We start from the raw sequence: 16,990 nt of genomic DNA, 5'->3' as shown, positions 1-16,990 counted from the left end.
AAGACACATATTTCAACACAGAAACACACAAAAATGTCACTTTATGGTAACCGAGACAAAGGTTGAATTGACAGTAAAATGCTTGGAAGGTGTCTGATTCTCTTATATTGGTAACAGACATACCTAATATAAATATAAAATATAAAAATGCAATGCAGAACATATTTACAGTTCAATACAGGTATAACACTTTCCCCAAACCTGCAGGTCCAACTGTTTCATTAAATTTTGTGTTTGTTTAGACTCTGTGCTGCTAGTTTAAGGCCTCTAAATTGACAGGCAGCATGGTTTAGGTGAGTAAGGACAGAGTACTATGCTGAGTGATGATCAAAGTTGAAAAAACGATTGCTTCCACTTCCTCCTGTGTCACATTTCTAGATGATGACATTAACACTGAGAGCAAAACTAGAGCATAGGGCAGCAGCCGGCCTAATCTGTTACGCTATGTTGAGTTAGGGTTAGGTATGTGCTTCTCTGTGATTCACCCATTGTTTCCTGTGCATGTCATCACTGCTTAGCATTGAATACATGTCTAAGTCAGATACTATTTTGCATGTAATTATTTGTATAGAAAAGAATATAGATAACCTTTCTTTTTAAGACAGTGCCTTCCATCTTTTAAAGTGAGTTTGGCAAACTAATCCAAGTATAATCCCCCAACAACAATGTGCTTTAACACTCAGTAGTGTAGTCTTCCACTTCCTTACCCTTAGGCTACTTTCTTTATATATTATGCAGTATAAAAACATTTTATGCCAAATCTATATCCTTTTAAACAATAATCAATCAGCATTTAAACCTAAACCACCAACAACACCAACAACGACGGCCAAACATTTTATTTCTGTAGTCTCCTAATGTAAATTATTTTGACACTTGAAAACATGCTTTTGAATATTCCAAATGAAAATCACCTGCTTGGCTGAAAAAAGGAACTCCCCTGGCTGCTAACTCACTGGTAACCCTGAATTTAGAAAGTATAATAAAACAACACTCATGATAACAGTCTTAGTGACCCCAAGTGGATATGTTGGATTACTGCAACTCAGGACTACTTTCTTTAGTCCATCTGCCATTTTATTTAAGTTTCCAATACAAGCACTGAACATCATAGAAATGCAGAATTAAAACTCAACAAAATATACACACAAAATTACATATGTACCTATATACATATACATACATGTGTACATACAGACACCCCTCCCACTGAAAAAAACAAAAAAGTTTCATAAGCTAAAAAAATTAATCCAAGAAAATATAAATAAAATAAAAATATATCATTATCATCCGAGGTTAAGTCTACCTAGCACATGTTTGGATCTTCATTTATTGTCAAACATATAAAGCAATAACTTTTCTACATGTTCCCAAAAGGGGAATTCTCACCATCTCATTTCAACTACTGACTTGATTGCTGCAGTTCAATGAGACACTTGTTCACACGTTCATACAAGGTCGCACACTGAAACCTGTTATGATATTTTAATCCTGGGAAGGAAGGCAAAACTGTCATCATCAATCGAGTTCCAGTTGTCTGCACTGCTAGTTTGTGATGTTGTTGCTCAAACTAAGAAACAGCTATCTACCAACCAGCAAACATAAACATTAGAACCTAAAATCTGCTTTCATTCTCTAAATTAGACTTTATCTCATCTTATGTCCTGCAGTTTTATCACTACCATACTATAGGGATTTATATCACAAAGAGTCTACAGCGACAGCTTATTTTTGCAGGTTGGGTGCTAGGTGCAGAGAAACAGACAACCTCGTCATTTTAGTGACAACCATTCACCTTCCAGAGAAAGGGAACAGTCAGGGCAACCATCATATGAACACTCAGCCCCCAAGGGCACCAGGAAATAGACCGTTTCAGTCAAACATTCCTTGTTTGTTCATGATTTGAATGCAGATTTTTTTGTCAATGTTTTGAAGAGCATTTTTAGCGAGTAGCACTTTCTCTATTTAAGGGTAAGCTCTGAGTTCAACGACAATATCTTAAAAAGGCCAAGAATTTAAATGATATGTTATTGAGACTTCACAAAAAAAGAGCGGCATGGATTGCCAAACATCCAGAAATGTTTGTGGGATCCTTCTGCTCCTTCTGTCCTATATGTGGCTTAAGAGGAGGGGTTGTTTTCTCAGGACCTTTACCAGAGGGCTGGACTTTGGTGGGACAAGTAGGCTGGCGGCTCTGCCTACAGGATGAGAAGAAAGGGGAAAAAATGCAAAAGAAGGAGGGCTGAGTGGGGGTTTGGAAAGGCCTTTTCCAGCCCTTGTAGTTCAATTTATAGGTCCTCCATACTCACACCCACGTACAGGCACAGACACACATACATAGACAGCAGAGCCCAGTAGACAAAGTCAGGATGTGACATCATCCACAGGAAGAGAAGCCAAACAACTTTTTCTCTCTTTAGTGTGTTGTCTGTGCTGTTGAGTGAAGTTGGAGCCTTTCGGTCTGTTAGTGGTGGGAAGAGAAGGAGAGGATACAGAGGAGCTGGAGGGGGGCAGAGCAGCTGGAGCTGTCCTCCACAGGGAGTTTAAAGTCAAGCGGTCCGGCGCCATCCTCCCTGAACTTTCCACGACTTTCCACCACATTCCAGACCCTCCGCTGTAGGATTTCAGCCAGGTACAGTGCAGACAGCTTTTTCCATTCTGTAATCTCTTGTTTTTGATCTCCCTCATACTCTTCCTTTGTTTCTGCTTACTGCGACTTGCAATGCTTTCTTTTTTTTTCTCTCTCTCATTTATGTGTCGGGTGTTGCGAGGACTAGGTTTGTCTGCAGTGTCAGAGGCAAATTCCATAACAACCATGAAAGTATGCCAACAGTACGTGATCAGACATGCTTCAGTCCGAGGCTGTTGAGGCATGCAGGGAGACATAAAGTGATCAGAATTAAAGTCACTCTGTCCCACATGCTGTCACTTTTTGTACAAACCATTACTGTCTTCAGTAACTAAGTGTCCAAAATTAATATTTGGCTGGAAATGTGTCTCCCTGAATCGAGTACTGAATGAAGCACAGTCACTATGAGCCTTCCTCAGAAGCCCTTTTGTTTTGGACACATTCAGAGCTATCTCATGACCACGTATCCATGCTCCCCCAGTGGTGAGTTTTGTGACCGTGAAAGCTAGTGGAAAGAAAAAGTACCCTTCTCATATATCAAATACTGTTAAATAATCACCGTTTCCCTAAAATCATAAGAGTGAACAGAACCCAGCAAAACTATAAGCTTAACAGTTATGTGAAGAGTCTGTGGGTTGTGACTTTTCTGAAATGTGATACTCAGTCAACACAAACACCCGTATCAGTGCTTGGTCTATAATGTGAGCACAGATGATAATGCAGAGACAGAAACTTCTGCTAATTTAAGTCACAGTGAAACAACCACAGGAAATGTTGAGGCCGACAGTTCAAAATGGGACACAAATGCGGATATAGTATCATGTTGCAACCACGGTCACTTGAATGTGATCGTGGTGTCAAGACTGTGGAAGCAACATATGCTCTTCCAAAGTACTGAACGGAAACACACAACAGAGTGTAACACAATGAAATGTAACCCTCTCAATTCTGTGACGTACCTAGACTTTATTTCTTATAAACTGCCCACTTTATTTTCTTATACTAACCTACTCAGTTAATATACAAGTGCTAACATTTATGTTTATTATCATTATTATCAACAGTTAAGGCATTGGATCACATAACCATTCAGTGAGGTCATGCTCCTGATCAGTGTGTATTATCTGCCAGATGGTTAATAGCTATCAGAAAAAAATCATCTGTCAATAATGCATTGGTTGTGTTTCATATCGCATGACTTGTTTCCCAGAGGGGGAACGGACAGTCTGTGTCGTCATGTTCAGTGTTTTTACACCAAATTTAAAGTTTCGTTGCCATAGCATCCATCTTCATACTCCAGTGTTCTGAATGATAATCATAGTGCTGTGTCTGAGCAAAGCTTGCATTGCGCTGTGGACATTTTCTCTCACAGTACTCTCTAGAATTGTTTAATCTTTAGTGAGTCACAGTTGACTTTCATTTTCTCAATTATGCTTGACTCTAACGGCCTGAATTTTGCCACAACTGACTGAAACTGTGGCTATTTTTATCAATGTTTGCTACTGAAAATCTTGTGATAAGGTCATTTTGGTCACACAATAATGGCACATTTGGAATGAACTCACTGGTTTGTCCCTAGTTGGGGGATACAGTTTTCTTTGCAGTATGTACTTTGGCCTAAATGAGTCATTTTAATCATCTACTTCTTAAAAATGTTTTGCTTGTGAATTCTGATGTCATGCCTACTTTGTGGTTTTTATGGCAGATGCTTTTTATAAACAATAATCTGACAATGATATGTATGATTTTGTAGTTATATGCAAATTTTGGTCATTCTGGCCTAAAGCAGAGGATTGACAGGAAAGAAATAAGCCTCTGACTCCTCTTGTTGTTCTGCTTCACAGAAGCGTCCTGCCATCTGAAAACAAGAGCTCCCTGCAATCTTTACATGACAGACGCTGACCCCCTGCGACCTGATTTCCAAGCTGAAACCAGCCTGGTTCTATCTCTCAGAAAGGTCACACTTTATCAAACTCCAAACTAATTATTATTCTGGAGAGCTTATTCTCCCCTTATCTCAGGGGAAACGACTGAGTCAATGGCGTTGTGTCTTGGACAAGTGTTCAGCAAAGACAAAACGTTCAGGCCAAGGAAGCGGTTTGAACCGGGCACCCAGCGCTTTGAACTCTACAAGAAGGCCCAGGCCTCGCTCAAGTCTGGCTTGGACCTGAGGAAAGTGGTTCAGCTGCCGGAGGGAGAGAACATCAACGACTGGATAGCTGTTCATGTGGTGGATTTCTTTAACAGGATCAACTTGATCTATGGCACGATGAGCGAGTTCTGCACCGAGCGCACGTGTCCCATCATGTCTGGGGGGCTGAGGTACGAGTACAGGTGGCAGGACGGTGACGACTACAAGAAACCCACCAAGCTGCCCGCTCTCAAGTACATGAACCTGCTGATGGACTGGATAGAGTCGCTCATCAATAATGAGTATATCTTCCCCACCAGAGTAGGTGTGTGAGGAGTTTGCAAATGTAACCTAATACATGATTGATTGGGGGCCTGCACTGATGTTGTGAGTCAGCGTGGAGTGCAGAGCTGTTCCTCTTCATTAACATCTCAAATGGGATGATAAAGTTCAAGCAGAGGTTAATTAAACAACAAGGTTGACATTTAGACCAGATTGAACGGGTGACTATGGTGTTTTATCTCAGCACCGGATTTGACAATCAACATTTATTAGAGGTGAGAATTTCATGCATAATGGAGGAGCTCAGGCTCAGGCTCAGCGGTTAGCACTGAAACCAAAATGGCATTGTGTTTGAACCAATCAGGAGCTTCTCTGTGTGGATTTTGCATGATTTTCTTCTGGGAGCTGTGGTTTCCTCATACAGTCCATAGACACGCAGGTCAGGTGAAATGAAAACTCTAAACTTCCCATAGGTATGAATGAGGATTGTTTATTTGTTAGCCTGTCATAGATTGGCAGCTTGTCCAGGGTGTTTCCCTACTTTTTGCCCAATGTGTGCACAATCCCCCATGGCCCTGAGCAGGAAAAATTTGGGACCGAAAATAGATGGATAGAGTATTGATACGACGTGGAACAATGTGCTCTAGTACAGTAGTTCCCAACATTTTTTGTCCGGCGTACCCCAACAGCCCTTTCAGAAGGGCTCAAGTACACCTCATTAATGTGCCACTTCCATAAAAGGGATAGCTTCAAGGAAATGATTGATCGTTTTTCACTACTGAGAAAACACAGTGGCTTTGGTGGCTTCCTGACACATCAATCCATACAAGACATAGTGATCCTGCAATTAGTGATGTTTAGGCCTGGTTTCTTTTTTGTGTGTGTAGATTTTGATGTATTACGATCACCCGAGGTGACTTTTCTGATCGCTTTCACACAACTTTTTACTGGTTATTGTTGCAGAAAATATACAAAAGATCAGGCTCACACCAATTTGTAATCTTGGTTGTGTCTTCATTTTCCTCCTAAACTCAAATATGTGGATAATTATTATTATTTTTTTTTTTACCAAATCATAATTTCTCAAATAGGCTTAACTTCTTTGAAGTAACTGCAGAGGTAACCCCAGGTGTACATGTACCTCTGGCTGAGAACCACAGCTCTACGGCACCTTTACTTACAAATATATAAAAGAGAGTAATTCAGCTACAAGCGGCTTTTGTCAGTTCACACAAAGCATAGAGACAGTTTTTGGACTAACTGAGGCCTCATGTAACAGAAAATTGTGTTGTTATACATTTTTAAATAAAGCTGCAATGGAGTATTATGTAACAGGTCTTACCTTTCCTCTTTCATGTCCACTTTTATCAACCCAGTACCTGAAAAGAGGTTGTGCTTGGGATTACTTCTTGTTAGTGAAATATATTGTCCATGCAAATCAGATTTCATTAAGACACTGACTAGTACTCAAAGATTGATGCTGTTGAGTAGAAATTATATTACTTACAGAATATAATATCCGCTACATTATGGTTTCAATCATAGAAAGTGATTACGTTTTTGTCTCAGATCTAATCAAACAATTTCTCAGGTGGAAGTCTCTTAATTTCTATAACACTTTTCTCCTTTCTTCACAATAGGTGTACCTTTCCCCAAGAACTTCCAGCAGGTGTGCAAGAAGATCCTGAGCCGTCTCTTCAGGGTGTTTGTGCATGTTTACATCCATCACTTTGACAGCATCTGCAGCATGGGTGCAGAGGCCCACATCAATACCTGCTACAAGCACTACTACTACTTCATCTCAGAGTTCAACCTCATTGATCACTCTGAACTGGAGCCCCTGGTGAGACAGTAGCCTCAGACCTCCGATGTGTGAGGGTGAGGACAGGAAGCAGCAGAAAGAGGGTCAGATGGATGTTTTGTATTGGGAGGGTTGTCAGTATCACTCTCATAACTGTCAGTCTAGCGGAAAATATCAGCCATCCTGCCATCCACAACCTTGTTGTGCAGCATGCTTGGTCAGGCTGAGTTTTGTCTTCATGTCAGTGTGTTTTCCCGGCTAGTGTATATGCAGCGCAAAGAAAATAACAGCAAAGTCTTCAGTTATCATCATTATGAAGCCCGGGCTGTGTAATCCCCCTCCCAAAGTGAAACAGGGATTTATGTCAACACACTGCAGAAAAGATACATCTTGTAAACAGACCCTGTTTTATTGTCCCACCTTTTGTACCCAAGGCAGTTTTTTGTTGTTGGTGTTGTAGCTTTCTTTCTCAATATAAGAAATAATGTTGTTCATATTGAAAGTGTAGACAGCACTTCATAACAAGCATTCATCTCCTCATACAATATGAATTTGATGTGTTAAACATGTCCTTTGTTTTCTTTTCCTACAGAAAGAGATGACAGAGAAGATATGCAATTAAACAAAAAACACCTGGACAAAGGAGTTTACATTTTGGCATTATCTGAGCCCCGTGAGAAATCATCGGCTTCTAAACACTCAAAACAAAGAACAATTTTACATAAAGTTGTATGAGTGGTTTTCTAGGCATAACTGGGAAGCTCCACTGACTTACCACACTTCTTCAGATGGTGGCACTGTGCCTTCACAGAGGTTTTTACTTACAGTAATTACGGTGGTTGATGCCACCATTATAGGACTTTGTGTTGGTTTATAATATCCTCCTACATTTCCTGTACTATGCTTTTTCTTTTCTCCTGTGCATGTATGTTTATGTTTTATATATCGTGTTGAGTCTTATTTTGTTGAATGAAAGTTTGTTTTTTATTTGATGTCAGTGTTTTTATGTTTGAACATAAAAATGCAGCCTAAAATGATCTGTGTTTTGCAGATGTTTGCAAAAAAAGTTTATGTATTGCACTGCACCACAAAAATAAATACAAAAACATTGGATGTGATTGAGTTTTCATTAACAAAGTCAACACTGTATCAGAAAAATGAAAAGACAGCATATTAACAAGATTAATACTTATAGAATTTCTTTAATAATATATTTGCTTAGATTTGGTCTGCCACACAGACCAGATTTAGTTTCAGGCCAAAACCAACGCAGACAACGACAGATTTTAAATGTAGACAGGGATAAACCATAAACTGCAAAATAATAATGGTGAGATATTATAGGTGTGGCGTGAGCCGTACTTCCTCTTGTCAGTGATGACCTGCCAAACCTCTAAAATGAATGTGTAAATAATGGTCCTCGTCATGCACAAAAAATCCCCACTACGTGGATTGGGGTGTGGCGGGAAATCAAGCACAGTGGTAGCTGTGCTCTCGACCAATGGGAGAAGAAGGTATGCAGAGAGAGGCGGGGCAACCGTCTGTTTATGTGGTTTCCCGCCCTGTACGTCACTGGCAGACTGATGGATATCAGCTAGCAATGGATGCTGCTTACATCAGCTGTCAGAGGCTTTGACGGAGGGGATTTGGCTGGTTTGGACACAGAGTACAGGTTAGAAGAGTTTTTCGTTTAAACAAGTCCTGTTCGGGCTCTAAACACAAACTAGCGACTGGACGTTAATCGGTAGGACAAGCTAGCTAAGGGTTCTTGCTAGCTAGCTAAGGCTAACGACAATAACATAACGTCGGATTGCAACAGTTAACGCTAACTCTAGCTTTTCTAATGATCTGGTAAGTTTTTATACATGGCACCCTCTTGGTAAGGGTGCGTAGATTTGTGTAGCAGCAGTCGGTACACAATTGCTACTGAGTTTTATAAGGGCATCAACAGTAAGCTAACGTTACATATCTAACTTATTGTCACTTTGAGCTGGTATAACGCTAGATGTTATAGCTAAATGCTAACGTCTTTAACATCACTCCAATGCATTCACTTACCGTAGCATATATTTTACTTGGCAGAAGCTAGCCTACTTTAACAGACTGGACCGTTTGCGGCTTTTCTGTCATTTAATAACCGCAACTAAGTTAAACCGGAACAAAATTTGACACTAGATTGTGAAAGGAGGAAACCTCTTGTAGAAACGTATTATTGGTACACGTCAAGTTGGGTGATTAATGGACTGTTGATTTTTTTTTTTTTTTATGTTTCATTGCTCAAATTCTTTGACTTGCCGCCACTTTGAAATGACTTGTTATCGTGTATATTTATGTCTCTGTTGATGCAGTTTGTTCCAGACGAACTCAGTATTTGTGATGTACTCAGTTGGCAGATATGGTGAGGCACAGCATGATGTCGGACTTGCAAGCCTTCCGGGACTCTCTCCAGGTAGGATATGAACTGTTAATACTGGTGATTTCAAAACCTTTAACTTCCTGAAACATGTTGTGTTAGATAAGATCAGGCTGACAGAAAGTAGTCCACAGACTGTCAAGGTTATCAACACAGATATGTAGAAGTTTCATCAGTGTCACCACTGACTGGTTGTGAAAATGCTTCTGGTAATATCCCGGGTGAGGTAAGGCCTGTCATTGTGCTTCCTGTATTCTCATCAGGCCACTATTTTGGCAGAATGCTACAGGGGAAGATTATCAGATAGTTTGTAGTAGTAGTTATACGACCATATAATTACAGTGTCTTTTTTTTTTTTTGCAAAAGGTTTTATCAATCATGTATTAGCCTGCTGGAGACTTAAATAAGTATTTTAGAAAGTTAAGGGGAAATTTCAGATTTTCACTATTTAACACTTAGAACAAAGTATGAGAATTATGTAATCCTTCTTGTGCTTTCTCTACTGTGCCACCACCTGATCTCTGGCTACTGTTGCACTTTCCCCTCGCTCTCTCCCCCTCCCATGCGGCCTTCTTCTCTCTGTTACAGGGTAACTCCCTGGCTGTGGGCCAAGTGGGGCAGAGCTGCGGGGGCATTCAGGAGAACAGGGTTGCTTCAGAGGACAGACAGCACCTTTCCCAAGGCCCAGCAGGTACAACAGCTCTGTTATTCAGAACAGCTGTGGAGCTACTGAAACTTGCGGTGCATACAGCAACGCACTGGCAAAGTCTGTACTGTTTTTAACTAATTTGCTTGCATATGGGTTCTTCTTTTTTGCTACAGAAATGGAGAAAAGCCAGCCAGTGAACATCCCAGATGCAGCAAAAAGAAAGAAGAAGAAAAGAACTAGAGCAACAGACAGCTTCACAGGCACTTTTGATGGTAATGAAGCTGATATTATTATGAGACATACTGAACAGTATAAATGTTATCTTTTATTCAAACAATAACAAACACGTACTGCATTCTCATATGTCACATTTTCTTCAGATCTCTACAAACTGACAGATGAGGTGCTTGGTCAGGGTGCTTATGCTAAAGTTCAAGGATGCATAAGTCTGCAGAATGGACAGGAGTTTGCTGTGAAGGTGAGTAAGGACATTTTGTAGGCAACACTCTACAAAAGGTAACAAAGAGAGACATTTATAAAATTTTGTCATTATGATTGAGTCAATGCTGAGACAGCTTTTTGCATGCTGTTTCTCGAAAGTTTTTAAAAAGTTGTTCTGTTCTTTATGGTTTTTAGGATGTAAAATGTATACTACTTTACCAAATAAACATCACCTTTAGCTAAATCTGGCTTGTTTCATACCTGATGGAGAACCTTGACACAGAAAGTTGCGGAAATAGTTTGATACATTTATTTGCATAAATTCTTAAAGTAAATCATACAGGGTTGTCATACCCATTGAAAGGTTCTTTACTTAAACTCTTAGACTTTTTCAAAGTTTAAAATATAAAACAAAAACATGAACTTTAGCACCTTGTCTTGATATCCATTTTAGTAGGTTTGTTGAGTACACATGCTCTTCTACAGCAACAACAAGAGTGTTTAGTTAAACTGAAAGATAAAACTAATTTAACAAGAACAGTAATCACAAACAGAATAGTTTTTAATACTATGAAATCAAAATGTTTACATTTTTGTTCAATCAACTAATAGTGTTCCATCTGTTTTTGTTTTACAAAGATCATAGAAAAGAGTGCAGGGCACAGCCGCAGCAGAGTCTTTCGTGAAGTGGAGACTCTCTACCAGTGTCAAGGAAACAGGTGAGTGCATTTATTGCGAGAAATATTTTAAGTAAATTAAAACCATCACTGAAGGAAACAGATTCTAAACACTGGGAAATATCTTGATCCAGGAACATTTTGGAATTGATCCAGTTCTTTGAAGACAGCTCCTGCTTTTATTTGGTATTTGAAAAGCTGCGTGGAGGTAAGCATAAATGCATAACCCAACAATTACACCATCTGCATACACTTAGCTATTTCAGATGACTCATTATAAACACCCACTGATTGCTACAAGTGATTGTCTTCTCTTCCTTCAGGCTCCATTCTTACACACATCCAGAACCGAAAGCACTTTGATGAGCTGGAGGCCAGTAAGGTGGTCAGGGACATTGCCCAAGCTCTTGACTTCCTACACACAAAAGGTAGGTCAACATCCAAACACCTATCCTACCACAGTCCAAAGAGAATACCTGTGGATTGTCTTTTTATTCCGTCATGGTGACAATATGTTTTTCTGCAGGCATTGCCCATAGAGACCTTAAGCTGGAGAACATTCTTTGTGAATACACTGATCAGGTAAGTGGGTTTCAAAGGACAGGAAGCTTTCAGAATGACATTAGCTGTTCCTGGAGGTAACACTGTAATAATGTTTTTCCTCCATCTTTCCACTCAGGTGTCCCCAGTAAAGATCTGTGATTTTGACTTGGGAAGTGGAGTAAAGCTCAGCAGTGCCTGTACGCCCATAACGACTCCAGAGCTTACCACACCGGTAACAGTCTAGTTTTGAATTCATAGCACAGGCACACAAACAGAATCAATCTAATGGATAACAGTCACTTGACTTTTCCTGTGTGTTTTTTATTTTTTATTTTGTTGCCTTCTCTTAGTGTGGTTCAGCAGAGTACATGGCTCCCGAAGTAGTGGAGGTGTTCACCGATGAGGCCTCCTTTTACGACAAGCGCTGTGACCTTTGGAGTCTCGGGGTCATCCTCTACATCCTGCTGAGCGGCAGCCCCCCCTTCACAGGCCACTGTGGTTCAAACTGTGGCTGGGACCGAGGAGAAACCTGCAGAACCTGCCAGGTATGCTCGCCCACTCAGCCTCTGCGCTTTCTCAGTGTCTATCTCTCCTGACACTCCTGCAAGTGTTCACTTCCTACAGTGTTTACAGCACAAAGGTGCAGTATGCGTAAAAATGTACTCTTATTTCTTTCTTTCATCATTACTACAAGTATCAATTTTGTATCTAAGATCTAGCTAATTGACAGTTGTGTCCACAGCAAATGGTTCATGTCATTGTCAGAAAAATGGGGGGTGTAGTTTTTTATACCTGATTCGAACAGCCACACTGGAAAAATAAGGATAACTGCTGACATTTTCAGACAGTCTCTCCTGGAACTCATTCAGAGTGTTGAAATTGGTTGCTCACACGAAAAGTGGCACAAATAGTTGTGTACCAAAAGAGATCTATAGAGAGAAGTTCAAACCCAGCTTACTTTCTCACCTCCGCACAGCTAGACAATCACAGCGTGAAGTGGGTGTGAAGAATGCCGGATTGTCGATTTTGGAAAGTTACAGAAATGGTGGGACACAGCCCCCCACATAATCCAATGTCAAAAAGGTGTGGGGAGGAGGGGGTATACTGGCCCCTATAGTCTTTTAGGATAGGAAACTGAATATCTGTGGATTTTGGACTGTTGGTCAGACAAAACAAGACATTTTAAGATGTCACCTTAGACTCTGGGAACTTGTTATTGGCATTTTTCGCTATTCGCTGACATTCTATAGACCAATGAATCGAGAAAATAATCAGTAGATTAATTAATAATTAGAATAATCGTTGTAAATGTTTGTATCATGATGAAAAAGAAAAGACTGCAATCTAGACTACAATTGCATACAGAATAAAAATGGAGACCGTCTCTAAGTGTGCCTCTGATGTAAAACCCAGTGTTAAAACAGGAATAAATTGGAAATAAGAATTTTGATTAAACTTTTGAAAATGCACCTCAAGTATTAGAGGTCAGTATTAGGACATAGAACACCAAATGTTACACTAAGTTCAATCAAATGAAGAACTTTATGGCTTTTCCCCCCTTAATTTAAGGCCCCCTGGCGGAATCGAACCGCAAACGTTGCAGTTACATAGTATGCATATGGTTATTAACAAGATAGTATATCAGCTATAAATAATGTTTGCCTGCTACTGTCAGGCTGTGTTGCTCAACAGCAATCATCATCGTGTGTGTGGCTGTATAGTTTGAATTGGCTGTCATCTGTAGTTCTGGACATGAATTGTTTTCTTCTGTTGTCACCTGAATCCGGTTTTATTGTTTAATCTCTTGGCTCAGGAAACACTGGAGGAGCAGCATAATTAGTGGTTGATGTGTGCGTCATGTTAGGAAACACTCATATACAGACACTCTAATGCTGGTTTCAAAGAGCACGGAGAATGTTTTCATTCTGCTTCCGTTTTACAGGGTGTTGTGTAATATTCTCTCCTCAGAGTCACCTGTTTGAGAGCATCCAGCAGGGCAAGTATGAATTTCCAGACAAGGACTGGGCTCACATCACAGAGGGGGCCAAGGATCTCATATCCAAGCTGTTGGTTCGGGACGCAACTCTGCGCCTCAGTGCTGCTCAGGTCCTCAAGCACCCTTGGGTGCAGGGGGTCGGTATCATGACATTTGAGCATCAGAATAATTGTTTTTTTTTTTTTTTTTTTTTTTACTATAATGTCTGATACAAGACCACTGTATCACTCATCCAGTGCTATTTTTACTTTATTGAAAGCTGTGATTTCAAATCGTTATTCATTTTTTACAGAATGCTCCAGAGAGAGGTCTTCCAACTCCTCATGTCCTACAGAGGTATGACAGAAGCTTAGAAAGTCAAGTCTAATGCATTTGTGACATTTATAAGGTGATTTAAACAAAACTGTAGTATTTTAAAATGATCTGCAGATGAAGTAAATTCGTATTAAAGCAATAGACTCAACACAACTGTATTATTATTTTATGATAGTACAGTAGAGCTTATGTGTTTTGGTGTGAAAACTTCTGAGTGAATGAGAAGAGCAAGGAAGATCATTGTGTGCCATGGGAATGTGTAGGTGGTACATATCGGTAAAAGATTCAACTGTCTCTCAAATCCTCCTTTGCCTCCTTTCTTCTTCCAGGAACAGTAGCACCAAAGACCTGACCCAGTTTGCAGCAGAAGCCATCGCCTTCAACCGGCAGCTATCCCAGCACGACGAGCAGCAGGAGGATGTCGGAGCCATCGTGTGCTCCATGAGGCTTTCTCCTCCTTCCAACTCCAGACTGGCACGCAGACGGGCGCAGTCCAACGCCTTGCGCACCAGGGACTTCGCACCCTCATCGGACAACCTTGCAGCCTGAAGGACCAGTACAAGTCCCCTCGTCATGATTTCCAACTGATTTTAGCCTCTGCCTGCTCCTTGTGTGTGTGTGTGTGTGTGTGTGTGTGTGTTGTTCTCACAGGGAGCCTTGTAGGATCAGCTGTTTCAACAAACTGTTTCCTTTGAGAATAACTTTGGGTTTACTTTTACAGTTAGTCTTCAAAGATTTATTTATTTTTTATTTCCGATGACCCCAATACAGCAGAAACCGCTCTTAATGCCAGCAGTTTATACTAAATATCTAATCTGTACATATCATTATCAACACAGCATTACATACGTTCAGCACAGTTTTGCCACTGTCGCTGTCCTAATGCAATATTATCTAATTTTGATAGATTTTACTTATTGTTTCTCAGTCACTGGAGGAAAGAGATGAACTATCTTTTATTTTATTTTTTAAGCACGCCAGTGTATGTGATTTGATTTGTGTGGATGTATGTGATTTTAAATGATAAAAATGGACTATCCATCTCTAGAAATGGTCTTTTCTCCATTTTACCCATTTAAGCGATTCTTGTTGAGGCTACGTATAACTTACAGAAAGTGCAAGAATGTGAATGGATGGTGAAGTTAGACAACACCCCTTTGATCAAATTGTTTTGTATTTCTTATCATTTCTAGCTTTCACTTCAACACAAGCTACCTGTAGCACTGATGTACTTTAAAATAAGTCACTTATTTAGTTTATCTGAAAGGGAGAATATTGTATCGTAAATAATCAGTTTGGTCCAACAATGTGAATTCGACACCTGCAGTAATAATTATCTTTTAAGGGGTTTTAACAACTTTTTATCCTCATTAGTCCAGAGTCCAGCATTACCTCAGGCTCTTTTTTGCACCACATCTTTGCACATTTTGTACTGTACAAATGTAACATCATCCCAAAACGACATGCTTAGTTTCTTATTGTCTTATTGCTTTGCTGTCTCAGAGTCTTTTTAGTCTGAATGACTTGAAATGTGAGAATCGCATTTGTTTTGGTTGTATGTAGCTAATAATACTTAAAGTGGGTTTGTGAATAGTTGATGTTACACTTTGTAGTAAGATAGAGGATTCCAAACTGGGGTTGAAGGCAAATTATTTTTATACAAGTATTTGTATGTTGTTTAGTTTTGTATCTTTGGTTCTGTGACTGGTTCTGAATGTGCCAATGGAAAGAATAATGGACTAACCAGACTTCTCTGTCCTAGATTTTCTTGGGTCCATTAAGCTGCTGATATTTACTTTTGATCCTTTCTTTAAAGAAGTATTTTTACTTTTTTAATTGTTGCATTCATTGAGGACCCCATCTATGTTGAAATGGGGTCACCGATGGCAGTCTATCACTTCTGTCTCCCCTTAACCCTGTTAACTTTGTGTTGCCCGCTAAACGACATGCCCCCTGATTTCACACTGTTGCCATGGACACCTCATCCCTATAGCAACTAACGGCCTTCATAGGCTGGCAGGAATTGACAGATTTGCTCAGAGCGAATACGCACATTAGGAAACAACCACTTGCTATGTTAAAGCCCTCTCCTTCCCATTATGACTCATAAAAGGACTTTTTTGCTCCCCCCCCCATCAACTTGTAATGGCATCAAATGAGGTACAGCTATTGGTCTGCAATTATGGAGTCCCATTGAAATTTGTCAAAGATAGGGTCTTATGCATAATGCTCTCAGTGTGGAGCATATTTTCACTGGTATGCTGTGTTCTCAATAAAAAGATCCTCAACATCTCCTGTCTAATCTGTGTAACATCATTTAAACAATTCATTCTTATTCAGGAGTTATGAGCAAATGGCTTTCTCTTCTTTAGGAGTAAATGTGGTTTCATTCTAAAGCTTTCGTTCATTGAGGCACCTTTTGTACTGGGTGAATGCTGAGAGGACGGTGGAGGAACAGGAAGAGGGTGTGATTAACCTGCCCAGGCACTGACGAGATAACATCGCTCTGACGGAAGCTGTGTCCTCTTTAACAATCCCCTGTGACTGTTATACTATTAAATACATCATAAGAATATTACTAAATGTGCATTAATGTAAAAGCAGGGTTTTACTGTAGTTGGCTGAGGTTGAGTCTATTATATAGGACTGCAACCAATGATTATTTTCATTATGGATTAATCTGCTCATTATTTTATCGATTAATCAATAGATGGATTTGTTAAACTTCAGAAAATAGTGAGAAATACCGTCATAATTACCCAGAGCCCAAAATGACACCTTCATGTCACAAATGCTTTGTTTTGTCCAAACAATAGTCCAAACCTCAAAATTATTAAAAATAAATTAAAATTATTAAAAATAATTTGATGGAAAAGCAGCAAATCCTCACATTTGAGAAGCTGGAACCATACGATGTTTGGCATTTTTGTTTAAAAAATGACTTAAAGTCAGTTAATAGACTAATCGTTCCAGCTGTACTTTTATAAACTTTTGGGGTAGTTGCATTTATAACAAAACATAATCTTTTATAAGTTCTTCATGTGTTTTTGGCAAACATCTTAATTTGTAAAGTAACTAGGCTAGTAACTAAAGCTGTCAGATTATTGTAGTGC

The 16,990-nt window shown here is 39.7% G+C and overlaps 2 protein-coding genes across 7 annotated transcripts; both read left to right on the top strand.

Moving 5' to 3' along the window:
• Window positions 1–2,238: 2,238 nt before the first annotated feature.
• Window positions 2,239–7,956, top strand: mob3c (MOB kinase activator 3C). 2 transcript variants are annotated; one of them, XM_044199506.1, is made up of 4 exons: window positions 2,239–2,632; window positions 4,474–5,085; window positions 6,683–6,920; window positions 7,436–7,956. In XM_044199506.1, exons 2-3 carry the CDS (start codon window positions 4,668–4,670, stop codon window positions 6,895–6,897), a joined length of 633 nt encoding a protein of 210 aa, XP_044055441.1. In that variant the 5' UTR covers window positions 2,239–2,632; window positions 4,474–4,667; the 3' UTR covers window positions 6,898–6,920; window positions 7,436–7,956. The 2 variants fall into 2 exon arrangements, with proteins under 2 accessions (XP_044055441.1, XP_044055440.1); XM_044199505.1 differs by having other exon boundaries at window positions 2,247–2,632; window positions 6,683–6,885.
• A 404-nt stretch (window positions 7,957–8,360) lies between these two features.
• mknk1 (MAPK interacting serine/threonine kinase 1) lies at window positions 8,361–16,169 on the top strand. Of its 5 annotated transcripts, none has more exons than XM_044199502.1 (14): window positions 8,361–8,515; window positions 9,192–9,292; window positions 9,845–9,947; window positions 10,079–10,177; window positions 10,286–10,383; window positions 10,986–11,065; window positions 11,158–11,231; window positions 11,347–11,451; window positions 11,550–11,605; window positions 11,703–11,798; window positions 11,917–12,111; window positions 13,535–13,672; window positions 13,855–13,898; window positions 14,207–16,169. In XM_044199502.1, exons 2-14 carry the CDS (start codon window positions 9,239–9,241, stop codon window positions 14,424–14,426), a joined length of 1,362 nt encoding a protein of 453 aa, XP_044055437.1. In that variant the 5' UTR covers window positions 8,361–8,515; window positions 9,192–9,238; the 3' UTR covers window positions 14,427–16,169. The 5 variants fall into 5 exon arrangements, with proteins under 5 accessions (XP_044055437.1, XP_044055435.1, XP_044055439.1 ...); XM_044199500.1 differs by having other exon boundaries at window positions 13,535–13,699; XM_044199501.1 differs by having other exon boundaries at window positions 8,367–8,515; window positions 9,230–9,292; window positions 13,535–13,699.
• Window positions 16,170–16,990: the final 821 nt, after the last annotated feature.

This window comes from Siniperca chuatsi, linkage group LG6, assembly GCF_020085105.1.
Source record: "Siniperca chuatsi isolate FFG_IHB_CAS linkage group LG6, ASM2008510v1, whole genome shotgun sequence".
NCBI lineage: Eukaryota > Metazoa > Chordata > Actinopteri > Centrarchiformes > Sinipercidae > Siniperca > Siniperca chuatsi.
This window is presented reverse-complemented; position numbering and strand designations above follow the sequence as displayed.

Bases quoted from the DNA above. Each gene is read 5' to 3' on its own strand.
- mknk1 (XM_044199500.1), top strand. From the start codon at position 9,239: ATGGTGAGGCACAGCATGATGTCGGACTTGCAAGCCTTCCGGGACTCT. The intron at 9,293-9,844 runs GTAGGATATGAA...TCTCTGTTACAG, and splicing joins CCTTCCGGGACTCTCTCCAG to GGTAACTCCCTGGCTGTGGG. The intron at 11,799-11,916 runs GTAACAGTCTAG...GCCTTCTCTTAG, and splicing joins CTCCAGAGCTTACCACACCG to TGTGGTTCAGCAGAGTACAT.
- mob3c (XM_044199505.1), top strand. From the start codon at position 4,668: ATGGCGTTGTGTCTTGGACAAGTGTTCAGCAAAGACAAAACGTTCAGG. The intron at 5,086-6,682 runs GTGTGTGAGGAG...TCTTCACAATAG, and splicing joins TATCTTCCCCACCAGAGTAG to GTGTACCTTTCCCCAAGAAC. The intron at 6,886-7,435 runs GTGAGACAGTAG...CTTTTCCTACAG, and splicing joins ACTCTGAACTGGAGCCCCTG to AAAGAGATGACAGAGAAGAT.